This window comes from Talpa occidentalis, unplaced genomic scaffold, assembly GCF_014898055.3.
Source record: "Talpa occidentalis isolate TD23 unplaced genomic scaffold, MPIMG_talOcc4v2.1 talOcc4.12, whole genome shotgun sequence".
NCBI lineage: Eukaryota > Metazoa > Chordata > Mammalia > Eulipotyphla > Talpidae > Talpa > Talpa occidentalis.
Window position 1 is genome coordinate 54,584,016 of NW_023601212.1, and position 25,969 is coordinate 54,609,984.

Consider the following 25,969-nt stretch of genomic DNA (forward strand, 5'->3'; position numbering starts at 1 on the left):
TTTTGTGTAAGCCTATTGGAAAACAAATACAGGTAAATAAAAATAGATTGAGCAAATGAAAAGAAAAAGAAAAAGGACAATTTAGACAGAAGTTATCTTAGATCTCAGTTTAATTAGTTTAACTAATAGGTGTGTGAAGAGTTTGAAAGATAAAGTATAAGTGGGTTCAGTAATGCTTTCTTGAGAGGTGCCTTTTACTTTAAAACCGTCTTTATCCCAGCTTATATCTACTTAAATCTCTTTTGAAATGGCATAAAGCAGGGATTTCAACTTAATGTAGAAAGACATTCCAGTCTTTAAAAATTTCATCATTAGTACCCTGAAAAAGTAGTTAAGCCATACACTCCTCATTTCTTCAGAAAAGCCCTTAGCTTTGGGCTTTTTTCATTCGTTGAATCAAGCTTTTCTGACTGTAGAGAATAGAATTAACACATAGTAACTGTGAGTTGTTGGTAGATAAGTTAAAATTAATGTTTTAAATGTAGTACTTTATCTCCTAATATTTATTCTGTTTTACAGATGGCTTTCACAGTCAACATTTTAAGATAGACACTAATGGATTGGACTATTGTTTTATTTTAGATATTTCTGAATATATATTTGGAATGTTAACGGGGAGTGCTTAGTTTAAAACTGATTAGATTTTCTTATGTTTTAAGGCATAAACTTGAATAAATTTAGATATACTACATTTAAATTAAGATTTTTACTGAGGTTTAACTACTTGTTTTTCAGTCACAAGATTTCTTTCACTAGAGAAGGTGAACATAAAGCTTTAACATTTGTAAAGTATTTTAAAATTTACAAAGCACTGTCTTATAGTTCATTTATTCAACAAGTGTTATAGACATTATTGTTGTTAGTATTAGCCTTCTCTCCACTGTGTAGTGAGGAAACAGAGCAGGCTTAAATAAGTCACTAGGCTAGTATGCTGTGGATACCAGAAACATAACTCAGGACTTCCAGAAGATTGGAAATTTCACTTGATTGCTTTTCCCATGCAGCCTTTTAATGTCAGTTAACCTACAGTTTCACATATTTGCGTGTTTTTTATGGCCCCACAACTGGACTAATGCATTTATCATTTTCTGTGTTTTTTAGGGCAGAGCTCTACTCCATTGGGCATGTGACCGAGGACATAAAGAACTAGTCACAGTCTTGTTACAATATAGAGCTGATATTAATTGTCAGGTAAGAGTGATAAAGAGGGAACTTTAAAAAAATAAATTGAGGTAAAATCCACATGACATAAAATTGTTTTAAATTCAGTGACATTAATACATTTTACAATGTTGTGTGACCATCACAGTTATTAGTAGCACATTTTTATCACTCCAAAAGGAAATCTGTACCCAGTCAGTGGTAACTTTCTGTTTGCCTCTCACACCAGATCTTGACAACAACAAATCTGCTTTCTGTATCAATGGATCTGCTATTCTAGATATTCCATGTAAATGGAATCGTAACATACATGGCCTTTGTGCCTGGCTTCTTTCACTTAGCATAATGTTTTCAAGGTTTATCCTATTGTAGTATATAACAACACCTCATTCCTTTTCATATCTAAATAATATTGCATTATATATACATATCACATTTTGTTTATCAGTTTATCAGCTTATAAGCTGTTGGGTTGTTTCCCCCTTTTGGCATTTGTGAATCATTGCTGTGAATAATTGCTGTACATGTTTTCTTCAGAACACTTGTTCTCCAGTTCTTTTGGCTGGAGTAAAATTGCTGAATGATATGGTAATTTTATGTTTAACTTTTTGAGGAACCATGATTTTATAACCCCAACAGCAATGCACAAGTGTTCTTGTTTGTCCACTTCTTTGCCAGTCACTTGGTTTCCTGTTTAGTGGCCATCCAAATGGGCATGAAATGACATTTCACATGGTATGGTTTTGATTTGCATTTCCATTGTGGCTAATTAGGATGACTGTCTTTTTATGTACTTCTTGATAACTTGTGTCTCTTTGGAGAAATATTTATTGAAGTCTTTCACACATTTTTTAATTGAATTGATTTTTTGTTGTTGAACTATAAGTGTTCTTTATATATTCTGAATACTCTGTCAAATATATGATTTGCTGATATTTTCTTCCTTCTTGATCTTGTCCTTTAGAGGCACACATGTTTTAAATTTTGATCAAATACAAAGTTATCTTACTTGTCTTTGGTTAGTTATACTTTTGATGTCATAAATAAGAAACCAATGCTGGATCTAAGGTCATTTAGATTTACTCATGTTTTCTTTCTTACTTTTATTGTGGCAAAATATATATAGCATAAAATTTTCCATTTTCACCATTATTAAGTGTATTGTTCTGTTACTTAAGAACATTCTTGTATTGCCATCACCTACCATTCATCTCTAAAACTTTTCATCTTCTCCACCTCAAACTCTGTACACATTAACTAATTGCCCATTACTTCCTTCCTGCAGCCCTCACAAGTGCCATTCTGTTTTCTATATCCATGAATTTGACTATTCCAGGTACTCATATAAGTGAAATTATATAACATTGCTCTTTTTGTGGCTGGCTTATTTGACTTAATGTATTGAATTCAAGTTTCACCCATGTTGTAGCATGTGTCAGAATTTCCTTGATTTTTAACAGTTAGTAATGTTAATGTGTATTGCATTTTGTTTATCCAAAGAACCCTCTGCTCAGCATGGATTTATTTTGCCTTTTGGCTATTGTAATAATTTTGCTAGGATTTTGGGCGATAAAGTTCTGTTCCAGTTCTTAGTTTCATTTCTTTTGAGTATATGCCCTGTAGTAGAATTGCTGTCTCATATGGTAATTCTTTTCTTAACTTTTTAAGGAATTAATATACTGTTTTCACAGTTACTGTGCCATTTTTCATTTCTATAAGCAATGCAAAAGGAGTTCCAGTTTCTCCACATCCTTATCAACACTTGTCATTTTCTGTGTTTCTAATGAGCCATTGTAATGGGAGTGAAGTGGTATTTCACTGTGGTTTTGATTTACATTTCCCTTAATTGGTTATGTTGGACATCTTTTCATGACATTATTATGTTGTATTTGGAGAAATGTCCATTCATGTCCCATGTTTTAACCCAGTTTGTTTCTTTGTTGTTGAGTTGCAGAAATTCTTTATATATTCTAAATATCAATCCTTTATCACATGTATAATTTACAAATATTTCTTTATTTCTATCGGCGGTCTTTACTTTGTTGATAGTGTCTTTTGATGTACAAAAGTTTTTCATTTTGATGAAGCCTAATTACCTTTTTTGCTGTTGTTGCCTCTACTTTTGGTGTCCTAAGATACCATTGCCAAATTCAATTCCCTATTTATTTTAAGTTTTATTCTAGCTCTCACACTTAGATCTGTGGCCCATTTCCAGTTGATCTTATGGCCTCATTTTTTTTTTTTTTTTGCATGCAAATATTCAGTTTTCCCAGCACCATTTGTTAAAAAGATTATCTTTTTCCTATTCAGTGGTCTTGGCATCTTTGTCAAAAATCATTTGATCAGGGCCTCCCTGGTGGCACAGAGGGTAAGTCTCAGCACTATCAAGCTTTCACCAGCCACTGCAGCATGAGTTTAATCCCTGACCAGGGAGCTAATCCATATGGTGCAGCAGACCTCTCTTATCTCGCCTGCTGCTCCCCTCAGCAATGTATTTCAGTCAGTCTGCCTATTCTGCTCCCCACTCTGTCTCTGGTGAATCCTCTCACCCCCTGCACCTCTGGCCTACACCCCAGTTCTTCTATGCATAAATAAATAAAATTTAAAAAATCATTTGGTCATATATATGAGGGATTAAGTTCTGTATTCTATTTCATTGGTTTATATATCTCTCCTTTTTGCCAGTATTATACTGGTTTTATTACTGTGGCTTTGTAGTAAATTCTGAAATCAGGAAGTGTGAGACCTCCAACTTTTTCAAAATATTTTGGGATATTCTTGGTCCATTGAGTTTCTATGTGGAGTTTAGGGTGGATTTTTCTTTTTCTATAAAACATGTCATTGGGATTTTTATAAGATTGACTTAAATCTGTAGATCTCTTTGGGAGTACTGTCATTTTAATAATGTTAAGTCTTCTAGTTCATGTGATGATTTTTTGTTTACTGCTGTCTTTAATTTCTTTCAGCAACATTTTGTAGTTGTCAGTGCATAAATCATTCACCTCTTTGGTTAAATTTATTCCTGAGAATTTCCTTATTTTTTTTGATGGCAGTAAATGAAAATTTTTTCTAAAATTTCTTTTCAGATTGTTCATTGTTAGTGTTTAGAAATGTAACAGATTTTTATATCCTTCACCTTTGCTGAATTCATTTATTTTAACAACTCCTTTTGGAGTCCTTGGGATTTTCTACATATTTTTTTTTTAAATAATAAATTTTATTTTTGTATTCCCCCATACAATTGCAAACGCCCCATTCTGACCCCAATCCTTCCCCTCCCGCCCCCCACCCCCCAAAAAGTGTCTCTGGTTCATAGTTTTTTGTTGATTTTGATTTTCACTTTCTTATATTCATTTTCCTGGTCCCTTATTTAAGTTTTCTAGATTCCTGCTATGAGTGAGACCATCCGGTATTTTTCTTTTTCATTTTGGCTTATTTTGCTGAGCATGATCCCTTCCAGCGCCATCCATGTTGCTGCAAATTGCATGTGTTTATCTTTTTTGAATGCTGAGTAATATTCCATGGTATATATGTACCACATCTTCTTGATCCAGTCATCTATTTTTGGGCATTTGGGTTGTTTCCAAAGCTTAGCTATTGTAAACAGTGCTGCTATAAACATAGGGGTGCAGGTGCTCTTTGGAATTGATGTTTCTGTGTCCTTTGGGTAAATACCTAGGAGTGGAATTGCTGGATCATATGGAAGCTCTATGTTTAGTAGGTCCAGAAATCTCCACACAGCTCTCCATAGTGGTTGGACCAGTTTGCACTCCCACCAACAGTGCAGAAGAGTTCCTTTTTCTCCACACCCTCGCCAACATTTGTTGTTGCTAGTTTTTTTAATATGTGCCATTCTCACTGGTGTGAGATGGTATCTCATGGTAGTTTTGATTTGCATTTCCCTGATACAGAGTTGCAGCCTGGATTAAGAAACAAAACCCAACCTTTTGCTGTCTCCAGGAAACACATTTAGCTACAAAAGATAAAAATAGGCTCAAAGTCAAAGGATGGAAAACAATCCTACAAGCAAATGGGCCAAAAAAGAAAGCAGGAACAGCTATACTTATATCAGATAAAACAGACTTCAAACTCAAAAAAATAAAAAGAGACACCAATGGTCACTACATTATGATTAAGGGGACAATACTTCAAGAAGAAATAACACTCATTAACATATACTCACCAAACGAAAGAGCACCAAAATATATCAGACAACTGTTGTCCTCTCTGAAAACAGACATCAGAGAAAACACATACGTCGTGGGAGACTTCAACACACCACTATCAACAATGGATAGATCAACAAGACAAAAAATAAGTAAAGAAACTAAAGCTCTAAATAAGGACCTAGAGCATTTGGGCTTAACAGACATCTATAGAACACTAAACCCAAAAAAAACGGAGTACACATTTTTCTCAAGCGCACACGGATTTTCTACATATTTAAATCCTGTTGTCTATGACTATAGTTCAATATACTTCTAACTTTACAGTTTGGGTGCCTTTTATTTCCTTTTCTTGCTTAATTGCTTTGATTAGTCCTCTAGTAGCATGTTGAATAAAAATAGTAAAAGTGGGTATCCTTGCCTTATTCCAGGAGTTTTATTTTTAATTTCAATTTCCTTTGCAAATATTCGTTGATGCGTGTGTTTGTATTTGTATATAGATAGATACTTGTATGTGGTGGTATTGAGGAAATACACAATACGTTTACAGGTATGCCTGAGTATTGTAAGTTTTGTGAGTATGATTTGCTTTCACTTTTGCAAGATAAAAATATAAATTTAATATGGCCTCTAAAACCCCTCATGATATACACCTTGCTTACTTCTTCACTGTTTTCTCTACCCACTCCTTGCTTAAGTCTCATCTCTTAAGCCCCATTGGTTCTGAAGAACTTGACATGCTGCTCACCTCTTGACCTTTTCATATATATATTGTTTTCTCTCCATCATTTTTCCTCCTAGAGTTCAGCTTACACTTCATTTCCTCCAGGAAGCTTTCCTTCACTCTGACCAGGTAGACATGGAACTCTGTCTCATAGTTCCCTATTCTTTAGCTCATCAGAATGTCTTCACAGAGCTATCATTTTGTATTATATTATTTGTTGACTATATTATGGCTGACTATGCGTATTTCCTCATTACCACCATATGCAGTTGCCTAGCATGACATCTGACCCATAGTAGGTATTCAGTGATTATTGAATAATGTAATAGCAACTTATAAAGAAATTGATTCAATGTTGGAAAAATAGAATGTGAGAACCAGAAAAAAACCTAAGCATCTACTAGAAACATTTGTTAGCCATGCTGTTTTATCAGAAATGCTTCTTTCTTCATTAGACTTAAGGACATTTTTCTAGCTTTGAGTCATAGGTCAAATTATAGACTTAGGCTATAACCTTACCTTGAAATATGTATATCTCACCAATTTATTTTTTTGAGTAGGCAGTATGTACACAGAGAAAAAGCAAAGTAAAAAAGACTAATTTTTTTTTCAAGATTTATTTATTTATACAAGCACTGGGTACAGTCAGAAGCGTGGGAGAGTGAGAGAATTCACCAGAGCCAGAGGGGAGAGCAGAGCAGGCAGACTGACGAAGTACACTGCTGAGGGGAGCAGCGGGCGGCAGGAGAGGTCTGCGCACCATGTGGGACCCTCGCTCCTTGGCGGGGGATCAAACCGGCACTGCAGAGGCTGCAGGCAGCTTCGCAACCCAGCGCTCAACCGCTGTGCCACAAGGGAGGCCCCAAAAAACTAATTTTTAAAAACTCTTCCTCCTACCTTTGTTACCCAGCCACCCATTTCTCTTTTCCAATTCTTATTGTCAGGTTTATATGTATTCTCAAGTTATGTTACACATATGCAAGGTTATATAATAGCAAAATAATGCAGGGCCTCCCCGGTGGCGCAGCGGTTGAGCTCTGGGTTGCGAAGCTGCCCGCAGCCTCTGCAGCGCTGGTTCCATCCCCGGCCACCGGGCGAGGGTCCCACATGGCGCACAGACCTCTCCTGCCGCCCGCTGCTCCCCTCAGCAGTGTACTTCGGTCCTTCTGCCTGCTCTGCTCCCTGCTCTGGCTCTGCTCCCAGTGCTTGTATAAATAAATAAATAAATCTTTTTTTTTTTTTAAAAAGCAAACTAATGCATACTGCACATACTAATCTATAACTTGCTTTCTTTATTTAACAGTTTATTTGGAAATTGTCCTATATCACATCAAATAGTGCTGCCTTATTCTTTATAATAGCTTCATAATATTCCTTTATAGTGATATATCATAATTTTTAGAACTAGTATCATATTTTTTAAAAAGATTTATTTATTTATGCATACAAGAGCTGGGGCACAGGCCAGAGATGCGGGGGATGAGAGGATTCACCAGAGACAGAGTGGGGAAGAGAACAGCAGATTGACAGAAGTATGCTGCCAAAGGGAGCAGTGGGAAAGTCAGGAGAGGTCTGCTGCGCCACGTGGGTTGCTCCCTGGCTGGCCGGGGATCAAACTCCTGCTGCAGAAGCTGTGGATTGCTTCATAGTGCGGTGCTTAATCCCTTGCACCACCAGGGAGGCCCCCAAAACTAGTATCTTATTAATGGATTATACCAATGTATAATTTTACCAGCAGTGTATAAAAAAATCTTGCTTTTCCACTCTTAGCAATATAGTTTGTCATAACACTTTTCGTTCTCTGCCTGTTTGATGGATAAGAAATTTGCATTTCTCATGTTTTTGTTTTTGGGTTTTTTTTTTTAAAAAAAAAAAGATTTATTTATTTATTTATACAAGCACTGGGTACAGTCAGAAGCGTGGGAGGGTGAGAGAATTCACCAGAGCCAGAGCGGGGAACAGAATAGGCAGACTGAAAAAATACACTGCTGAGGAGAGCAGCGGGCATGGCAGGAGAGGTCTGTAGTGCCATGTGGGACCCTCCTTGTGGCCGGGGAACGAACCGGCGCTGCAGAGGCTGCGGGCAGCTTCGCAGCCCAGCACTCAACCGCTGCGCCACCAGGGGAGGCCCTGTCATGTTTTTTTTTTAAAGATTTGTTTATTTATGCATGCAAGAACTAGGGGACAGTCCAGAGGTGTGGGGGGTGGGCGAGAGGATTCACCAGAGACAGAGTGGGGAACAGAACAGGCAGATGGACTGAAATACACTGCTGAGGGTAGCAGCAGGCGAGTCAGGAGAGGTCTGCTGCACCATGTGGGAATCTCCCTGGCGGGGATCGAACTCGTGCTGCAATAACTGTGGCTAGCTTCATAGTTTGCATCTTAACCCCTGCGCCACCAGGGAGGCCCTGCATTTCTCATGTTAAGAGTGATGTTGAGCATCTCTTCATATATTTCCTCCAGTTTCCCATTGAATAGATGGCATTTTTCTTCCTTTTTAAGATTTTTTTTATTATTAAGAAAAATTAGCTCTTTCTTTGTGATATATCAATAATTATAAAAATTTTTCCCCATATTTTCTTCTAGTACTTTCACCATTTCATAGTTTCTTGATCCATCTAGCATTACTTTTGTCATGTGTATAGTAGGAATTTAATTTTCGTCCAGGTGGTGGCAACTTTTTTATTTATTTTATTTTATTTATTTTTGCATAGAAGAACTGTGGTATAGGCCAGAGGTGTAGGGGGTGTGAGGATTCACCAGAGACAGAGTGGGGAGCAGAACAGGTGGATCCACTGAAATGCACTGCTGAGGGGAGCAGCAGGTAAGACAGGAGCAGCTGTGCCATGTGGGTTAGCTCCCTGGCTGGGGATCGAACTAAGACTGCAGCGGTAATAGCACTGAAACTTAACTCCTGTGCCAATAGGGAGGCTCCCCAACTTTATTTTTGTCTAAATGATTAGTTCCAATGTTATTGAATAATCTTTACTAGTGTGTAGCATTTTTTTTTTCATATTCTCACTTTCTCTATGTTTCAATCTATTTCTGAGCTATTCCATTGATATTTCTATTCATGTACTTAAGCTATTTTAGCTTCAAAATATGTTTTAGTATCTGGTAGGAAAAATTCCTTCACTACTTAATCAGAAATTTTTCTATAATTTTAGCTTGTTTATTTTTCTGTGTGGACTTTGAAATGCCTTTTCAACCCTTCTTGAAACCACCATTCCCTCTACTCTATTAAAAACAAACCAGAACCATAAACTTGGTGTTCTCATGTCTTTTATTTGGTTTGAATTTTTAGGGGGTATTTTGGAAGCCTGTTGTTTTTGCCTGTAGGTTTCTTATATTCCATTTGTTTTGGTAATACAAGACTTTATGTGGATTTATAGAACACTCTTAACTAAATACCAGCTTTAATACACAGTACAAATTTCATGTAGGATTTTAGAATGGATCAGTTATGACTGTGTGACTGGCAGGGTTTTCCTTGCCCTTTTAAATTCACATGACCATTTTATATTGCCTCTCACTTTGCTTTTTCGTTTGTTACTGACAATCCTAGTCCATATGATCAAGCTTTAGTTAAGGCAGTGCTTTTGGCTTTGCCAGGTTGGGTTGCTAACATGCCTCCAAGTCAGAGGGCTTTTGGAGATTAACTCCCAGAATATCTTTTCCCTTGTAATTTCTTCTTTGGTTTCGTTATTAAAAACTCTTTTCAAATATAGACAATACAAACATAATAAATGGAAGGAATGGTTCCTCTCCCTCATGACTCAATCTTTCTTAAACAACATTATTATTGACTGGTCTATTGGTTGCCAAAAAAGAAAATCAATTTTATTAGAAGTATTTGCTTGGCCACAGATCTTGGTACTAACCCAGCAAAGACAGGCTGATGTTATCAACTATCTGAAGGCTAATTTTTACCATTAGCTTGAAATGAAGTAGTAATTAGAGATATGTCAAAGTCTACTTTGTGTTTTTCTGTCATTTTTACCCTTCAGTAAATTTCATATATACTTTTATTACATTGTGGCTTCTACATTCTGTGACCCTGATGGAATTGGAAGTTTTAATTTCATTTTATTTCTAGGAAAGAGTCTTTATAGATTTCGTTTGTTATCTGGCAGTATTATGGACTCAGTTTTGTCTCTTCCACTGCTTAATATCGATTTTTTTTCTGACTCTAGAAGTTAGGTTCTTACCACATTTGATATTAGAATATGGGTAAATACACCTCCCCCACCTCAGACCTCTTGAGTAACTTTGATCTTTCAAGCCCTAGAGAAAGATTAAAACAATCCCCAACACACAGAAAGTATTTAAATGCTGAAGATTTATTGCTAGATTTTCCCAGATTTATTATAAAGTAACATTAAGGAAATAAGTGGAGTAGGAGGGAAGTAGGAATGTCTGTGGTGTTAGGTGTCTACTCTGTGTACTGGGTGTTAATGCAACTCAAAAGAAAAATATTTTGAGTTGCGCTGAAACATTTAAGAACTTTGTGGTTTAAAAGTTACATAAGCTCATTGTTTATAGAATGGTCTACAGCAACATACCTTCTCAATGAATACCTTGGTGACTACCTGTGTCTTAAAAAAGATTTGAAAAACATGAAAAAGTATAGAAGTAAATAAAATTATCCTTAATTCTATTAGATATGTGTGTGGGGTAGGATATAAAGGCTTTGTTGCATTACAATATGCCATGCATTTTATGTGTAGTAACTCTTTCGTCATCAATCCTGTAATATAATATTATCTGCATTTTACTAAAACAGGAGCTTTGAAACATCATAAAGCTAGTAAGTGACATAGTCTAGGTTTGAACTTGTCATTCTGACTCTTAAGCTGTGGCTCTTAAGCTCTTCACTATAAATTCTGTATTATTTCATTATCACCTTTATTTTCTCTACTTAGACCTATGTAATAATTTTAAAGCTGTTTGGTACAATTTGTACTTACATTTAAAATGATTGAGATACACAGTATAGTCAGTGAGATACAGACAGTACAAAGATCTTAAGGATACAACTTAATGTACTTTCTCTTGACACACACACACACACACACACACACACGCACCCCTCTATGCCACCTGTATCAAATTAGATTATTTCTGGAACCTTTAGGAAGTTTGTTTCCTTAAGGCATTTCCTGTCATTATCCATCCTCTCACCCCTACTATGAGGTATCTTATTTTGACTTCTGTTATCATCAGTTAGTTCTGCTTGAAATTCAGATATTCATTATCATATAGTATATATTCTTTTGGAAATGGCATATTCTCAATATAAAATTTATAAGAGTCACCCGTGTTGTTATGTGTATCATTTGTCCCTTTATTTTTACACCTGTGTGACTTTTCACTGTATGCATATGCAATAACTTACCCATTCTCCTGTTGATGGATATTTAGTTTTTAGGTTATTTTCTTTTCTTTAGTTTTTGACTGTTATGTCTAAAACACCTATGAATATTCTTAAACATGTACATGTACAAATACATTTTCTTTTCTTTTGAGAATATGCCAGAGTAGAAGTGTTGGGTCATATGGTAACTATGTTTAACCTTTTAAGGAACTGCTTATGATTTTTCAAAGAGGCTGCCACATTTTACATTTTAACCAGCAGTGTATGAAGCTTCCAGTTTGTCTACATCCTTTTGAACACTTGTTACTGTCTTTTTAATTGTAGCTATACCTGTGTAAGTGAAATGGCATCTCATTGTGGTTTTGATTTCATTTCCTGATTAATGATGTTAAACAGCTCCTCACATACTTATTGGCCATTTGTATTCTTTGTTGGGAAAATTTCTATTCAAATCCTGTGCTCATTTTTAAATTGATTTTTTTTTTATTATCGAGTTGTAAGGGTTTTTTATGTATTTTGGATCCAAGTCATTTATCAGAGATGACTTGCAAATATGTTCTTCCATTTGGTAGGTTGTCGTTTCACTTTACAAAGTGCCCTTTGAATCACAGAAGTTTTTAATTGTAATGAAACTCAAATTATTTTGCTTTTTATTTCATTGATTATATTTTAGTTTCATTCCTAAGAAACTAATGTCTAATCAAAGATAACAGTGGGTAAGCCTTTTTCTTTTAAGAGTTTTAAAGTCTATCATTTATATTTAACTCTGATTAATTTTTAATTAATTGTGTGTGATGTGAGGTAGGGATCTAACTTTATCCTTTCACAGATGCATATTCATTTTCAGCATTTGTTAGAAAGACTATTCTGTCCCCCATTGAATTGTAGCACCTGTGTCAAAAGTCAATTGACCATAAATGTGAGTATTTATTTCCAGCTTCTCAAGTTGATTCCATTGATCATTATGTGTCTGGTCTTATGCCAGTACCACATTGTCTTGATTACTATAGTTTCATAGTAAGTTTTGAAACTGAGAAGTGTGAGTCCTTTAACTTTGTTCTTTTTTTCAAGGTTGTTTTGCCTATTCTGTGTCCCATTCACTCCTATATGAATTTTAGAATCACCCTTTTTATTTCTGGGGAAAAAAAAGGCTACTGAGATTTTGGTAGGCAATGCATTGAATCTGTAAATCAATTCAGGAAGTAATGCCATCTTAAAATATTAAGACTTCTGACTCATTAACTAAATGTCTTTCCATTTATTTAGATCTTATATAATTCTGTGTAATGTACTTTTTAGTACGTAAGTACAACACTTCCTTTGTTAATTTTGTTCTTTTCAATCCTATTTTAAATAAAATTCTTTTCTTAATTTTTTCAGATTACTCAAGTTGGTGTGCAGAAATGCAATTCATTTTTCATTCTGCATTGTTTTTTATTTTATATATATATTTTAATTTTATATATTTTTACATCATTTTTCATTTTTGTACAAAGTATGCATTTTCATCTTGGTTATAGTCCCTATACAATTCCCACCCCCCACTTGTTTTTTGATCCTACACCCCCCCCCAGTAGTGTGTCTCTGGTTTATTGTTGCTTGTGGATTTTGATTTTAACTTTATTATAATTGGTCTTTTTCTTGGTCCATTATTTAGGTTTTCTAAATTCCTGCTATGAGTGAAACCATCTGGTATTTTTCTTTTTCTTTCTGGCTTAGGCCAATTTCTCTAATGAACACTGATGTAAAAATCCTCAATAAAATTTTAGCTAACAGAATCCAACAATGTATCCATAAGATAATTCACCACGACCAAGTAGGATTTATTCCAGGGACACAAGGATGGTTCAACATCCAAAAATCAATCAATGTAATTCCAACACATTAACAAAAAGAAATATAAAAGCCATATGGTAATATCAATAGATGCTGAGAAAGCTTTTGACAAAGTACAACACCCATTTATCATAAAGGCCCTTGAAATTCTCGGGGTACAAGGAAGATATCTCAACATCATAAAAGCCATATATGACAAGCCCATAGCCAATATCATTCTCAATGGTGAAAAATTAAAAGCATTTCTGTTAAGATCTGGAACAAGGGCCTCCCCGGTGGCGCAGCGGTTGAGCGCTGGGTTGCAAAGCTGCCCGCAGCCTCTGCAGCGCCGGTTCAATCCCCGGCTGCTCCCTGGCTACCGGAGGAGGGTCCCACATGGCGCGCAGACCTCTCCTGCTGCCGCCCGCTGCTCCCCTCAGCAGTGTACTTCAGTCCTTCTGCCTGTTCTGCTCCCCTCTCTGGCTCTGGTGAATTCTCTCACCCTCCTGCGCTTCTGACTATACCCAGTGCTTGTATAAATAAATAAATAAATAAATAAATAAATAAATAAATAAATCTTAAAAAAAAAAAAAAAAGATCTGGAACAAGACAAGGATGTCCACTCTCACCACTGCTTTTCAATATGATACTGGAAGTCCTCGTCAGAGCAATAAGACAAGAGAAAGACATACAAGAAATCCAAATAGGGAAGGAAGAAGTTAAACTATCACTATTTGCAGATGATATGACAATATACATAGAGAACCCAAAACTCCACAGAACAACTAATCAAACTAACCAATCAGTTTAGTAAAGTAGCAGGATACAAAATCAACACACAAAAATCAGTAACCTTCCTATACACAAATAATAAATCCAAAGAAGAAGAAATCAAGAAAACCATCCCTTTTATTATTGAAACAAAAAAATCAAATTCTTGGAAATAAACCTAACAAAAGAGGTAAAGGAGCTATATAAAGAAAACTATAAAACACTGTTTAAAGAAATAGAAGAAGACACAAAGAAATGGAAAGACATCCCCTACTCATGGGTTGGAAGAATTAACATTACCAAAAGCAATTTGCAGATTCAATGCTATTCCAATAAAAATTTCAATGACATTCTTCAAAAATATAGAACAAATATTGATGAAATTCATATGGAGGCACCAAAAGCCCTGAATAGCCAAAGCTCTCCTAAAAAAAAAAAGAAGGGAATGGAGGTATCACACGCCCAGACTTCGAACTATACTACAAAGCTATAATGATCAAAACTGCATGGTATTGGAACAAGAAACAGACACACAGACCTATGGAACTGAATAGAAAATCCAGAAATAAACTCATAGATTTACGGGCATTCTGCATTCCTGATGAAGTCTTTCATTAGTCCTTCAATACAGATCATTAGGTCTTCCTCCCCCCTCTGTTTGGCTATTATAAATAGTGCTTCAGTGATCCTAGGAGTATATATTTCCCCTCGAATTAGTGCTTTTACATTCTCTGGATAAATACCAAGAAGTAAAAATGCTAAAACATGTGGTATATATACTTTTAATATTTGGAGGAAGCCTCCATATTATTCTCCATGGGGTCTAGACCAGTCTGTATTCCCACCAACAGTGAATGAAGGTTCCTTTTTGTCCACATCCTTGCCAGTAATTGCTGTTTCTGATTTTTTTTTTAATGGGCAATTCTCATTGGAATGAAGTGTTATCTCATTGTGGTTTTAATTTGCATTTCTCTTATTATAAGTGATGATGAGCATTTTTTTTCTCATGTGCCTATTTCTTCATGATTATGTTGAGGACATGCATCTTAAGCAGGGATATTGTAGAAGTGACATGTATTTTCATTGGAATCTATCTGATAGCATATACTTTCAATTCGTTCCATTACTTATGTACATTTTCATCACTTGGTTAAGGGTGTGTCTGCCAGGATTATTCAAAGTAAAATTGCTTTTTTCCCATTGTAATTTATTAGTATTTTTGTGGGGAGATGCTAGGAGAGTATGTGAAATATCCTGTTCTCATCAAAATTTCCATTTATTCATGCTTTTTTATTTTTATTTATTTTTTAAAGATTTATTTATTTATGCATACAAAAACTGGGGTATAGGCCAGAAATGTGGGAGGTGAGAAGATTCACCAGAGATAGAGTAGGGAGGAGAACAGGCAGACTGACTGAAATACACTGCTGAAGGGAGCAGCGGACGAGTCAGGAGAGGTCTACTGTGCCATGTGGGTCACCTCCTGGCGGGGATGGAACTCGGGCTGCAGTGGCTGCTGGCAGCTTCATAATGTTGCGTCTTAACCCCTTGCACCACCAGGGAGGCCCCTATTCATGCCTTTTTAAATGTTAGTTTGGATTCATGGTTTCCTGTTTCATTCAATATTTTAATTCATTGTTGTCATTATTTAATTTTATGCTCAAATTATTCCAAATTTGACCAGTGAGCCACTTCAATCTGGCTAACTCCTTCTCCTTTTGACTTGCACCCACAATTCTTTGAGAATTTCCATACTTTCTGGCTTACCAAGAAGTTCCAGGCTCATCTTGAAGTTCCAAGCTTCCTTTTCCCAGCCCTGGAAACAGTAGTTTCTGTAGATAGCTCTAGTTCAGTGAGGTAGAGAATGGTATTTAAAAACCAAGATTTAAGTATTATATATGCTCATTGCTGTTATCACTCTTCCCAGATACACATTTACTCATACATACAGGCACCCATGTCTGTCCATTTCTCTCTTTCTGGTATAATACAGTTATTTGAACTTACTTGAATTTCAATAGTTTTCCTACTAATGTTGAAAATATTTTCTGCTCCAACATTTTATTTAGGGTCCCCATTTGGATTTAGTTATTTCTTCTTAGCCTCTTCTAACCCATAACAGTTCTTCAGTCTTTCCTTGTTTTTCTTGATCTTGACACTGTTGAAGAGAATGATCAGTTATTTTATAGCCTGTGCCTCAGTTTGAATTTGTCTATAATGTTTTCTGTTGATTAGAATTAGGGTATAAATTTTTGGCAAAAATATCCCAAAAGTGTTATGCCCTTATCAGAGCATGTATTAAAAGGTTTATCATGTCAATGTCTTATTACTTGAGATGTTACTTGGATCACTGTGTTAAGGTTATGTCTGCCTGGTTTCTCTATTGTAAAGTTACTGTATTGCATAGTAGTTAATATCAGGGGCAAGATACTTTGAGATGATGCAAATCCTATTTTTCCCCAAACTTCTACCCATTAATTTTAGCATCCATCAGTATGTCTTGTCTGTAGCAGTTAATGTTGTTATGGGTTTGTGTAAGGGTGTTTTCCTTTACTTTTTCCTAAAATTCTATTGATTTGTCTTCTGTTTACATAACTATATAATTTGGTGAGTACGGCTACACATCTCCATGTGTGTACATGCCTCACTCCCCCTCCCGTGATTTTCCATTTCCTCTTGCCTTATACCTTTAATAACTGGAACTCTATAAGGAGGAACTGACCCTTCCCTCTCCAGATTCATTTTGCATATTCTCTACCACAGCCCAAGAATCAACCATTTGGTTGAAGGATGATGTTGAGAAATCAAGATCTGGGCCCTAGAAAATTGTGTGTGTGTGTGTGTGTGTGGATGTATGTGGATGTATACATCCACACAATGTGGATGTATATATAATTTCCTAGCTTAAATTTGCTGAGAGTACTGAGATGCAATGACATTCTGAGAGGAATGAGTATTCTCTCTCTCTCTCTCTCTCTCTCTCTCTTTCTCTCTCTCTCACTCTCTCTCCCTCCCTCTCCATATATATATATATATATATATATATGGTGTGTGTGTGTGTGTGTGTGTGTGTGAGGGAGCAAATACACACTTTTATTTCTGTGTCTGTATACAAGTTGACACCATGTATTTATACTTATACTTTTTATTCCAATCCAACACCACAGGGCTTAGTTTAACCTTTCCTTATTTGTGACTTTTTTTCTCTTATAATGAATAACTCAGTTGTCATTATTTCTTTTGTTCAACTCTTTCAATATTGCTAACATACCTCTGTAAAATACATTTACTAACTAGACTGGAACACTAATGTATGTTTTTTTTTGTTTGTTTGTTTGTTTTGCCATTTGCCTTACAGTATCCAATCGAGGTACCATTCCAAAGTTACTTAGGTTAGTTCTTTTCTTCCCTACTCCCTTCAGTAGGATTATGTTATTCCAGTCAGGTTCACTTGTTAGTGTTTGTATGCCACCTTAGATTTGCCCCCACATACCAGTGCCTTTTAATTTTTTAATAATTTTGGGGATTTGGGAAAGATTACTGTGTTCCTAAGAATCAGAGCTACATTAAAAAAATAACTTCAGAAAATTGTCCCTTCCTTCTCATACCTGCTTTCCCAATCTCATTGCCCCGGCTTCTTTCCACTGCTTTCTCACCCATGGATAACCAGTCTCTTGTTTCTGCCTTATACTTTCTGTATTTCTTTTGCACTAATGAGCAGATACATGTACATTTCATAGCTCCTCCTCCTATTTACACCAAAGCATACTATAGATAACTCTTTGTTCTTCATTTGTTTTATTGACAGTGAGGCCTAGAAATCACTGCATATCATTTCATGGATAATTTCCTCTTTTCCACCACTGCGTCATACTCTCATGTGGCTGTGCCTTCGGCTATTACTCTCCCATTATGGGAATTTAGGTTGTTTCTAGGATTTTGTAGTTATAAGTAATGCTGTAATTAACAATTTTGTACATTTGTATTTTCATATTGTTAGAGGTGTACCTTCAGGATAGATTCCTAATGTGGAACACTGGGTCAAAAGATACAAATGCATATGTACTTTATTAGGTATGACTAAGTTTCCCTCCAGAAGAGATGTATTTAATTTGCTTTCCAAATACAGGGAATGCCTTTCCATTTGATAAAGTCAACTTTTGCATCTTTCAATATTTTAAAAATTTTCCATCATATAGGTTTGTACATTTTTTCTTAAATTTCTCCTAAAATATTTGTCTTTGTGGAAGTGTTTGTGATTTATACTTTTTTTAAGTGAGATTTTCAGATCTCTGATTTCCATATTTTAATGTAGTTCCCATAACATTTATATAAGTTATTGTCTACATTTCAGGTATTTCAAATGTAAGTGAAGCAAGCTGTAATATCTTAAATTTACCCTTTTTCCTCACATATTTTCCTTGTGACCCTAATTGCAGGGTCATTTGAAAAGTCTGGGCTAATGTGTTAAATCACCTGTATGATTTGCTAGAGAATTGCTTTAATTCCACTTAACAATATGCAACTTAATGAAAGTCAGGTGTGAAAACATATACTATGCCTAAAACACAATACATTTTGTCATTTGCTATTTTCCTGCTGAGTGGATCATTATGAAAATAGTCTTACATCAAATTATTTCATTCATCATTAACTCTCTCACACATTGTGATGAGCCCAGTTTTACTTTCTTCCTGTATTTACTAATATTTTTTGGGTTCTAAGGAAATGTTTACTAGTGCTTGAGCTTAGAACCTTTCCATGGAAAATGTAACACTTTTCTCTAAAATGAAGTTTTACATATTCTGTAGAACTTGAAGTGAGTGTGTAGGTGGTAGTGAAGGGAAAGGAAGGGTGATAGAGTTTAAAACCAACAGCTCTGCTTTCTAAAAATCAATTGTTTTATTTTTCGTTATAGGAATAATTTTGTGTATCCATTTTTTTAACAAAATTGGCTCATAACAACACTTCCATTTTTGAAGATTTGGTAAATCACTAATGTATAATGTTATGCCTGTCCCTTTTCATTTATACTAAGGATATCCCTTCCAGTAACACTGTAATTCTTAGCATTTTGAGAGCAGAGTTTGTGCTTTAATTTTGCATTGCTTTTAATATTGAAATTACTACTATGCTAAGGCATTCTGCAACATCTTTTCTTTATGTTCCCTAGGACCAATCAAAACTCAAAATTTCAATAATAAAGAAGTAAAAGGTTACATGTTAAAAATATGTCAAAAACATCCATTGGTAACGTGTAGTTTTGGGGATTCTCTTTATACTTTCTTTTTTTTTTTAAGATTTATTTATTTATGCATACAAGAACTGAGGTATAGGCCAGAGGTGTGGGGGGTGAGAGGATTCACCAGAGACAGAGTGGGGAGCAGAACAGGCAGAATGACTGAAAAACACTGCTTAGGGGAGCATCGGGAGAGTCAGGAGAGGTCTGCTGCACCATGTGGGTAGCTCCCTGGCCGGGGATCCACAGCTTCAGTGGCTGTGGATAGCTTCATATGTTGCGTCTTAACCCCTTGTGCCACCCAGTATCATGCCAAATGCTGCATCCCAAATTGTGGACATTCTCATAATATTTACATTTGAAAATAATATTTTAATATTTAGGGAACAAGTCATAAAATAAAGTTAAAGCAGTATATTTAGCAAATCCCATTGATTATTGTAGTTATCATCATGGTTTAGACTTCTCATTTGCCAGAATATAATCTGTCCTAGTAGCTTATGTATTAAAAATAAATGTATTTGCATATTCTTACCCTGCAAGATATTCCCATCTCAGTGACATTTAGATTTTTCTGCTTTTAGCCAAAGACTAGTATTTTCCCTGATAGTATTTTTATTAAATGTGTTAAGTTATATTTTTACAGGTGATTGCTTTCATGAGTTACTCTCTAATGGAACCGTAACGTAGTAGGAATGTGCTAAAATGGCTTTAGATATACTTTGATTTCTCTATATAAAGAACAGAACATGTTTAGAAAGCTGAAATAAGAAGAGAAATACTAATGAATGAAAAGAAATAAAAAGTAAATGAGGTAATCAAAGTCATAGAAATTGATATTGGCAGGTTCTGAATGATGTTCCTAGATGAGCAATCTTTCAAAATACTTCTTGTACACTGCTGCTATTCCTTTATTTATTATTAAAATAACATGATCCATGAGGAGCTTGGGGTGACTCTCAGCCTAGCTAATTCTAATTAATCCAGTCAGGGAGAGCAGTAGGGTAAGTGGAGCAGTCTATCGGATTGAAATTCATAACTTAATTGAGGTCAAAGTCCCGGTCTGGGAGAACAAAAGTCTTTTGCTAGGACCAGGCAGATCAATAGCAATAAATATCTGGCTTGGATACAAGTAGCTTATAGTGACAGATTATCTGACAGTGGCCAGAGGTCTTGGTTCTGTTAAGGGCAATGTCTTGAGCATGCCATGGTTCTTGCTGATGTTCAATCCATACCCATGACAGTTGGAAAGAAGGAGGTGATACACTCAAGAACTCTTAAAGTCTTACAGAAGGACTATATATGAAACACCAAGTGACTTGTTTGTTAAAATCAAGTAAACATTCTCTAATGATACTTCTTTTAAAAAATGACAGAAGAGTTTCTATCACATTGCCAGTAAATTCCAAAGGATTTGTAAAGATTAATCTTGAAAGCTAATTTCCACATTAATGATTCAGAAAGAGTATGTAGAATTGCATTGGTAGAGGGACATAATACAAACCCACACTGTCTTGATTTGCATGTAGCTAAAAAACATTAAAAGGATCATGTCACATTAACATTAAGGAATTAGTTTAACTCTTTTTAAGTGTAATAATGGTATTGTGATTATGTGGGAATTTTCCTTGTTGTTTTAAGTTCACATTGATATATTCATGGGACAAAGATGTGATGCCCATTATTTATTTAACCTATTTCAACAAAAAAGATAGAGGAAGATAGAACAGGAAGGAAGGAAATATGGCAAAACATTAATAATTGCTACATAAGAGTAATGGATCTCTACCTTACTCATATACATGTTTTCATAATAAAAAGTAACAAAGAAAAACCACAAGTAATAAAACCACTAAGCTAGTGTGTTACTAGGAAACATACTTTATCCCATTCTGCTTTTAGTTCCAATTTCTACTTACTTGTCAAAAGCTTGACTGTTCTTTTCTGCATTAAGTTGTTTATCCACATTAACAATAATTTCTTACTTAGTACACAACTTTGACATCTCACTCATTATTTAATAACATTGTTTCCACTCAAACTCAACTTCCTTCTAAGTTGAGATCTGTAGTTGTGGGCCTTGTAAGGTATGGAGAGCTTCACAGTATATATTTCATTTCCATTGACACATCTCTCATCCAAACTATTATTCCTTCAATTGTATATTATTGTCGTAACTTTTTTTTTTTTTAATTTTTCTAGAGGCATGTTTTATTTATTATTTGTTTGTTTGTTTTGTTTATACTTGCACTGGGTACAGTCAGGAGCACGGGAGGGTGAGAGAATTCACCAGATCGAGAGCAGGCAGAAGGACCAAAGTACACTGCTGAGGGGAGCAGCAGGCGGCAGGAGAGGTCTGCGCGCCATGTGGGACCCTCCTCTGGTGGCCGGGGAGCAGCCAGGGATCGAACCGGCGCCGCAGAGGCCGCGGGCAGCTTCGCAACCCAGCGCTCAACCGCTGCGCCACCGGGGAGGCCCCTGTTGTCGTAACTTCTTAACAGACTTTTTAAAACCTATGTAATTATGACAAAGAAATCTTCCTTCAATGGTATTAATTAAATGCCATTTCAATATCTAAATAATTTTATAATCAAAAACTAATTATGACAAATAAGTCTTCATTAAGCATCATTGGTTAAATGCTGTTCCTATCTAAATAACTATGACCAAAAATTTCAGTGATCTTGTATCTATAAATCAATTCTCAACTTTTATAATGGACTCTCAAAGCCTCACCTCCTTTCACTTACCTGTTTCATCCAGTATTTTTCCCTTTAGTGAAGTTGATGCACTTATTTTGTGTACCCCACAAGTCCAAACTGGATCACCAGAATCAACTATAGATCTTTTTAAAAATAATTCCCAACCCCTAAAATGATAGTAGATGAGTTGGAAGGAGAGGGGTGTTGTAAAGATAACAAACAGCAACAAAAAACACACTTCTGGTGGCAAATTGGGAGAACAAATATGTGATTTTTTTAATGGGTCAGTCGAAAGCCAAATGTAGTCAGATACTGTTGACTGAGTTCAAGGAAGCATGGTAGGACCTCCCTGGTGGTACAAGGGGTTAAGCACCGCACTGTGAAGCAATCCGCAGCCTCTGCAGCATGAGTTTAATCCCCGGCTGGCCAGAGAGAAACCCACATGGCAAAGCAGACCTCTCCTGACTCGCCCGCCTCAGTAGTGTACTTCAGTCAGTCTGCCTGTTCTGTTTCCCGCTCTGTCTCTGGTGGATCCTCTCAGCCCCTGCATCTCTGGCCTGTACCCCAGCTCTTGTATGCATAAATAAATAAATCTAAAAAAAAGAAAAAAGAAAGCATGGTAGAAAAATTACTAATCAATGAGGAAAAAAAATTTTTTAAAGATTTATTTTGTTTATATAAGCACTGGGTACAGTCAGAAGCACGGGAGGGTGAGAGAATTCACCAGAGCCAGAGCGGAGAGCAGAGCAGGCAGACTGACAAAGTACACTGCTGAGGGGAGCAGCGGGCAGCAGGAGAGGTCTGTGCACATGTGGGACCCTCGCCCGGTGGCCGGGGATTGAACAGGCACTGCAGAGGCTGCGGGCAGCGTTGCAACCCAGCACTCAACCGCTGTGCCACTGGGGAGGCCCCAATGAGAATAAAATTAAAGAAGAACACCCAAAATTCTTAGGAAAACTTCACTACATATACTGAACATTCTCCCACAGTTTTATTTAACTAGTGTTAGATTAATTGTATTAGTAATATTTATTATACTTTAATGTTCATCTTGTATTGTCTCCCCATTTGGATTCTAAGTTCTCTGAGTAGAGATCATGTTTACTTTGTCTTTAATATTCCTGGTGATCTCTTGCATAATATCTGACATATAATATATTCTGTAATTATTATAAAATATTTAATGATTGTTCTTTTGCAGCGATACACTCCCCTTGCTAAAATACATACATAAGTATGTGCATACACATACACACAATCCTTTTTCTGACATCTTCTTCATTAAAGCATCACTTCTTTTGAGAAGATCCTGGCTTAACCCCCTCCTTATCCTCCAACCACAATATCCGTTAGACCCCTCTCTTGGATTTCTGTAATATACTTTCACATTTGTGACATCTGCCATAGAATTTATCATTTTTTTTAAGTTTAATTCTGAATACTTTTGCATAAAACATTGTTGGATGAAAACTTAAAAAAAGTGGAAAATATTTAAAATTTAATATAAAAAATTGAAACATGGATTTATCATTCTTTATTATGTCTGTTTTTAAGTCTCTAGGCTCCTTAAATATAGGAAATTTGATATTTTTCTGTTCCCAGCTCCTAACACATTACTTTACATATCACTTTATATGTGTTTGATATAAACAATGAATAAAGATTTACAACAGAAATAATGCCTCAAAGGAAAAATATTTTTTATAAATTTATGGAAAGAAAAAAGGGCAAGTTTAGGTTAGGAAAACTTGATCTTAACAACATCATTTAATTCCTTCATAACTTTCTTGACACATCTGGTTAATATACTTATTTATACTTATTTATTCTGCAGAGAATTGTTTGAGTATGGCTGGCCTAAACAAATATGCTGAAACATATGTCAGATAGGCATTCTTGAGTAGTAGATGCTAAAGATTGTTCTAAAGATAAATTAGTTGTGCTCTTAAATGAAGCTTATGCATTATGAGACTACAGTGCCCACATTGAAGTGACTTAATGTTTTTGACCAACATCTTGGCAGTGGACTGTTTTACTTCATATAATTGTTAATATTCTCTTTCACAGTTCTTTATTTTTTCAAAATGTAATTTCTCATTTTAACATTTTTAAAACTATGTGTTAAAAGGAATATGACCTCTTAAAACTGGTAGCAGGTATCCTTCTATGACTTGAGTTGAAAGAAGAAAGAGCCAAAGTATAAGACAATTATGTCTCTTTTATTTTCCCCTTCCCAAAATGTGAAAATCACACCCATTTTGTACTTTTAAGCCACATATTCCACCAGAAACATAAGGCCCACTTACATAGGGACCAGTCTCAAAGGCCTGGCTCAGCTCCAGTGTCCTATCCAGTTGCTTCTCATACGTTTGCCCCTAAGCCTGAAGAATGGCCAGGAGAAGGGAATGGAAGTGGAAGAATGGATTGAGCTTGGACATGGGAACTTTGGACATAGAAACATAGGTTCTTTGTGATATAGGGTGGGTGATGAGGGTGGGAAAGAAGTGATTCTGGGGAGCTCTTCTTACTCTTGACCCAGGCACACAAATGTTGGGGTACCTGTTGGGGTACCTGGCTTACCTGCCAGGTTAAGTCTCCCTCCCCACTTCAACTTTTACCTACTTGTAGGAATCAAATATTTTTATCATTTTTCTATTCTATCAGTTATGTTTATATATGTTAGAAAAGAGAGGAGGCCAGTCCAGGTTTTGGCACCAGAATGTTAGTAAAGAGAAGCAGCCAAGAGTATCAGACTGAAGCAGACTTTATTGAAAGTCCGTGAGGTGACGACTCTCTGGAGACCAAGAGTCACACCCCAAAATGGAAGCTTGGGTCTTTATAGAGTTAGGCTACTGCTAGAATTTTTGGTGTATGTGTGGGTGTCTCTTCTGCCAGAGTGGGTCTGCTGGAGCTGTTTATGCCAGGGGCAGCTCTGCTGGAATTGTTTACTGTTGTCAGCTTTATCTCAGATTCTGCTTATCTTGGGTTCCCTGGTGCCTGGTAGTGCGGGTTTTATGACGGGCTTGTGTGTGCTCTCTTTATCATATAAATATATTTTAATATATGAGATTTATTATATATTATATATGTATACATGTGGATAGATACAGATATATAGCTATATACTCATTTTATCCTTACAGAATTCTGTCCTGATTTCACAGTTGAGGAAACTAAAGCTCAGAGAGGTAATGTCAATTGCTTAAGGACACAAAGCTAGTAAGTAGGATATCCACAGTTCCTATACCCTAGTATTCTGACTGCACTTCCAGTCTTTTTTCCTTATTGTGGTGCCATCATACTATATCACATTGACTCACTTTTAGAATTCACAGCCATTTTGTGCATTTTATGAGACTTACAGTAATAAGTTCTTCCTGTTCACTGTATTTTCTAATTTACAATGAAATTCTTGTATGCAGACATTAGTTTATTTATCAGGTTTTCCCCTTCCATGTGACTCTTAATCCATTTTTCCCATTCTCACAGCTCACAGTTTTCTTTAATCAGTTATTTTTTCTATCATATTTATATTGAATAGTCACTTCTTTTGCTAAGTTTGTATCTGAGAATGAGCAACTTACTCACAATGCAGTGTGAATCAACTTCAAATTACTTTGAGTTCAGAGAACACCCAGTGTCATCTTATTTTTACATCTAACTGAATTATAGGACACTGTCAAAGTGTTATGACCTGGTATAGTAAATTGCTTCTTCTTAATGGTCCCCTGGCTACGTTCTCTCTTGCTATTTCTGTAAACCAGAAATTGTTGGCTTCTTATACTATCGTAAGCTTGAAAACAAAAGAACTGTTTTTTATCCATAAGCAGTATACCTTCTTCATGAGAAAGTCTTCTGAACATCTTAGCTTCCTACAACTGAATCATAACATTTTGTATACTTTAAAATTGATTATGCCCTCAGAATTGGATTAATTCTATAATTCTGTAACTTTTTATAAAGTCAAGTATGTCTTCCTCATTGAACTCAGTAATGTCTTAAAAGAGCTAACTTGTT

The 25,969-nt window shown here is 35.8% G+C and overlaps 1 protein-coding gene across 2 annotated transcripts in view; it reads left to right on the forward strand.

Moving 5' to 3' along the window:
- The window catches only part of ACBD6 (acyl-CoA binding domain containing 6), a 172,628-nt gene that overhangs the window by 90,530 nt on the left and 56,129 nt on the right, over positions 1–25,969 (forward strand). The window contains exons 6-7 of one of the 2 annotated variants that reach the window (XM_054693432.1): positions 1,102–1,191; positions 25,096–25,173. In XM_054693432.1, coding sequence (XP_054549407.1) covers positions 1,102–1,191; positions 25,096–25,158 — 153 coding nt within the window. In that variant the 3' untranslated portion in view covers positions 25,159–25,173. Of the gene's footprint in view, positions 1–1,101; positions 1,192–25,095; positions 25,174–25,969 lie in introns of those variants that run through there. The other variant, XM_037506349.2, reaches the window with a different exon arrangement.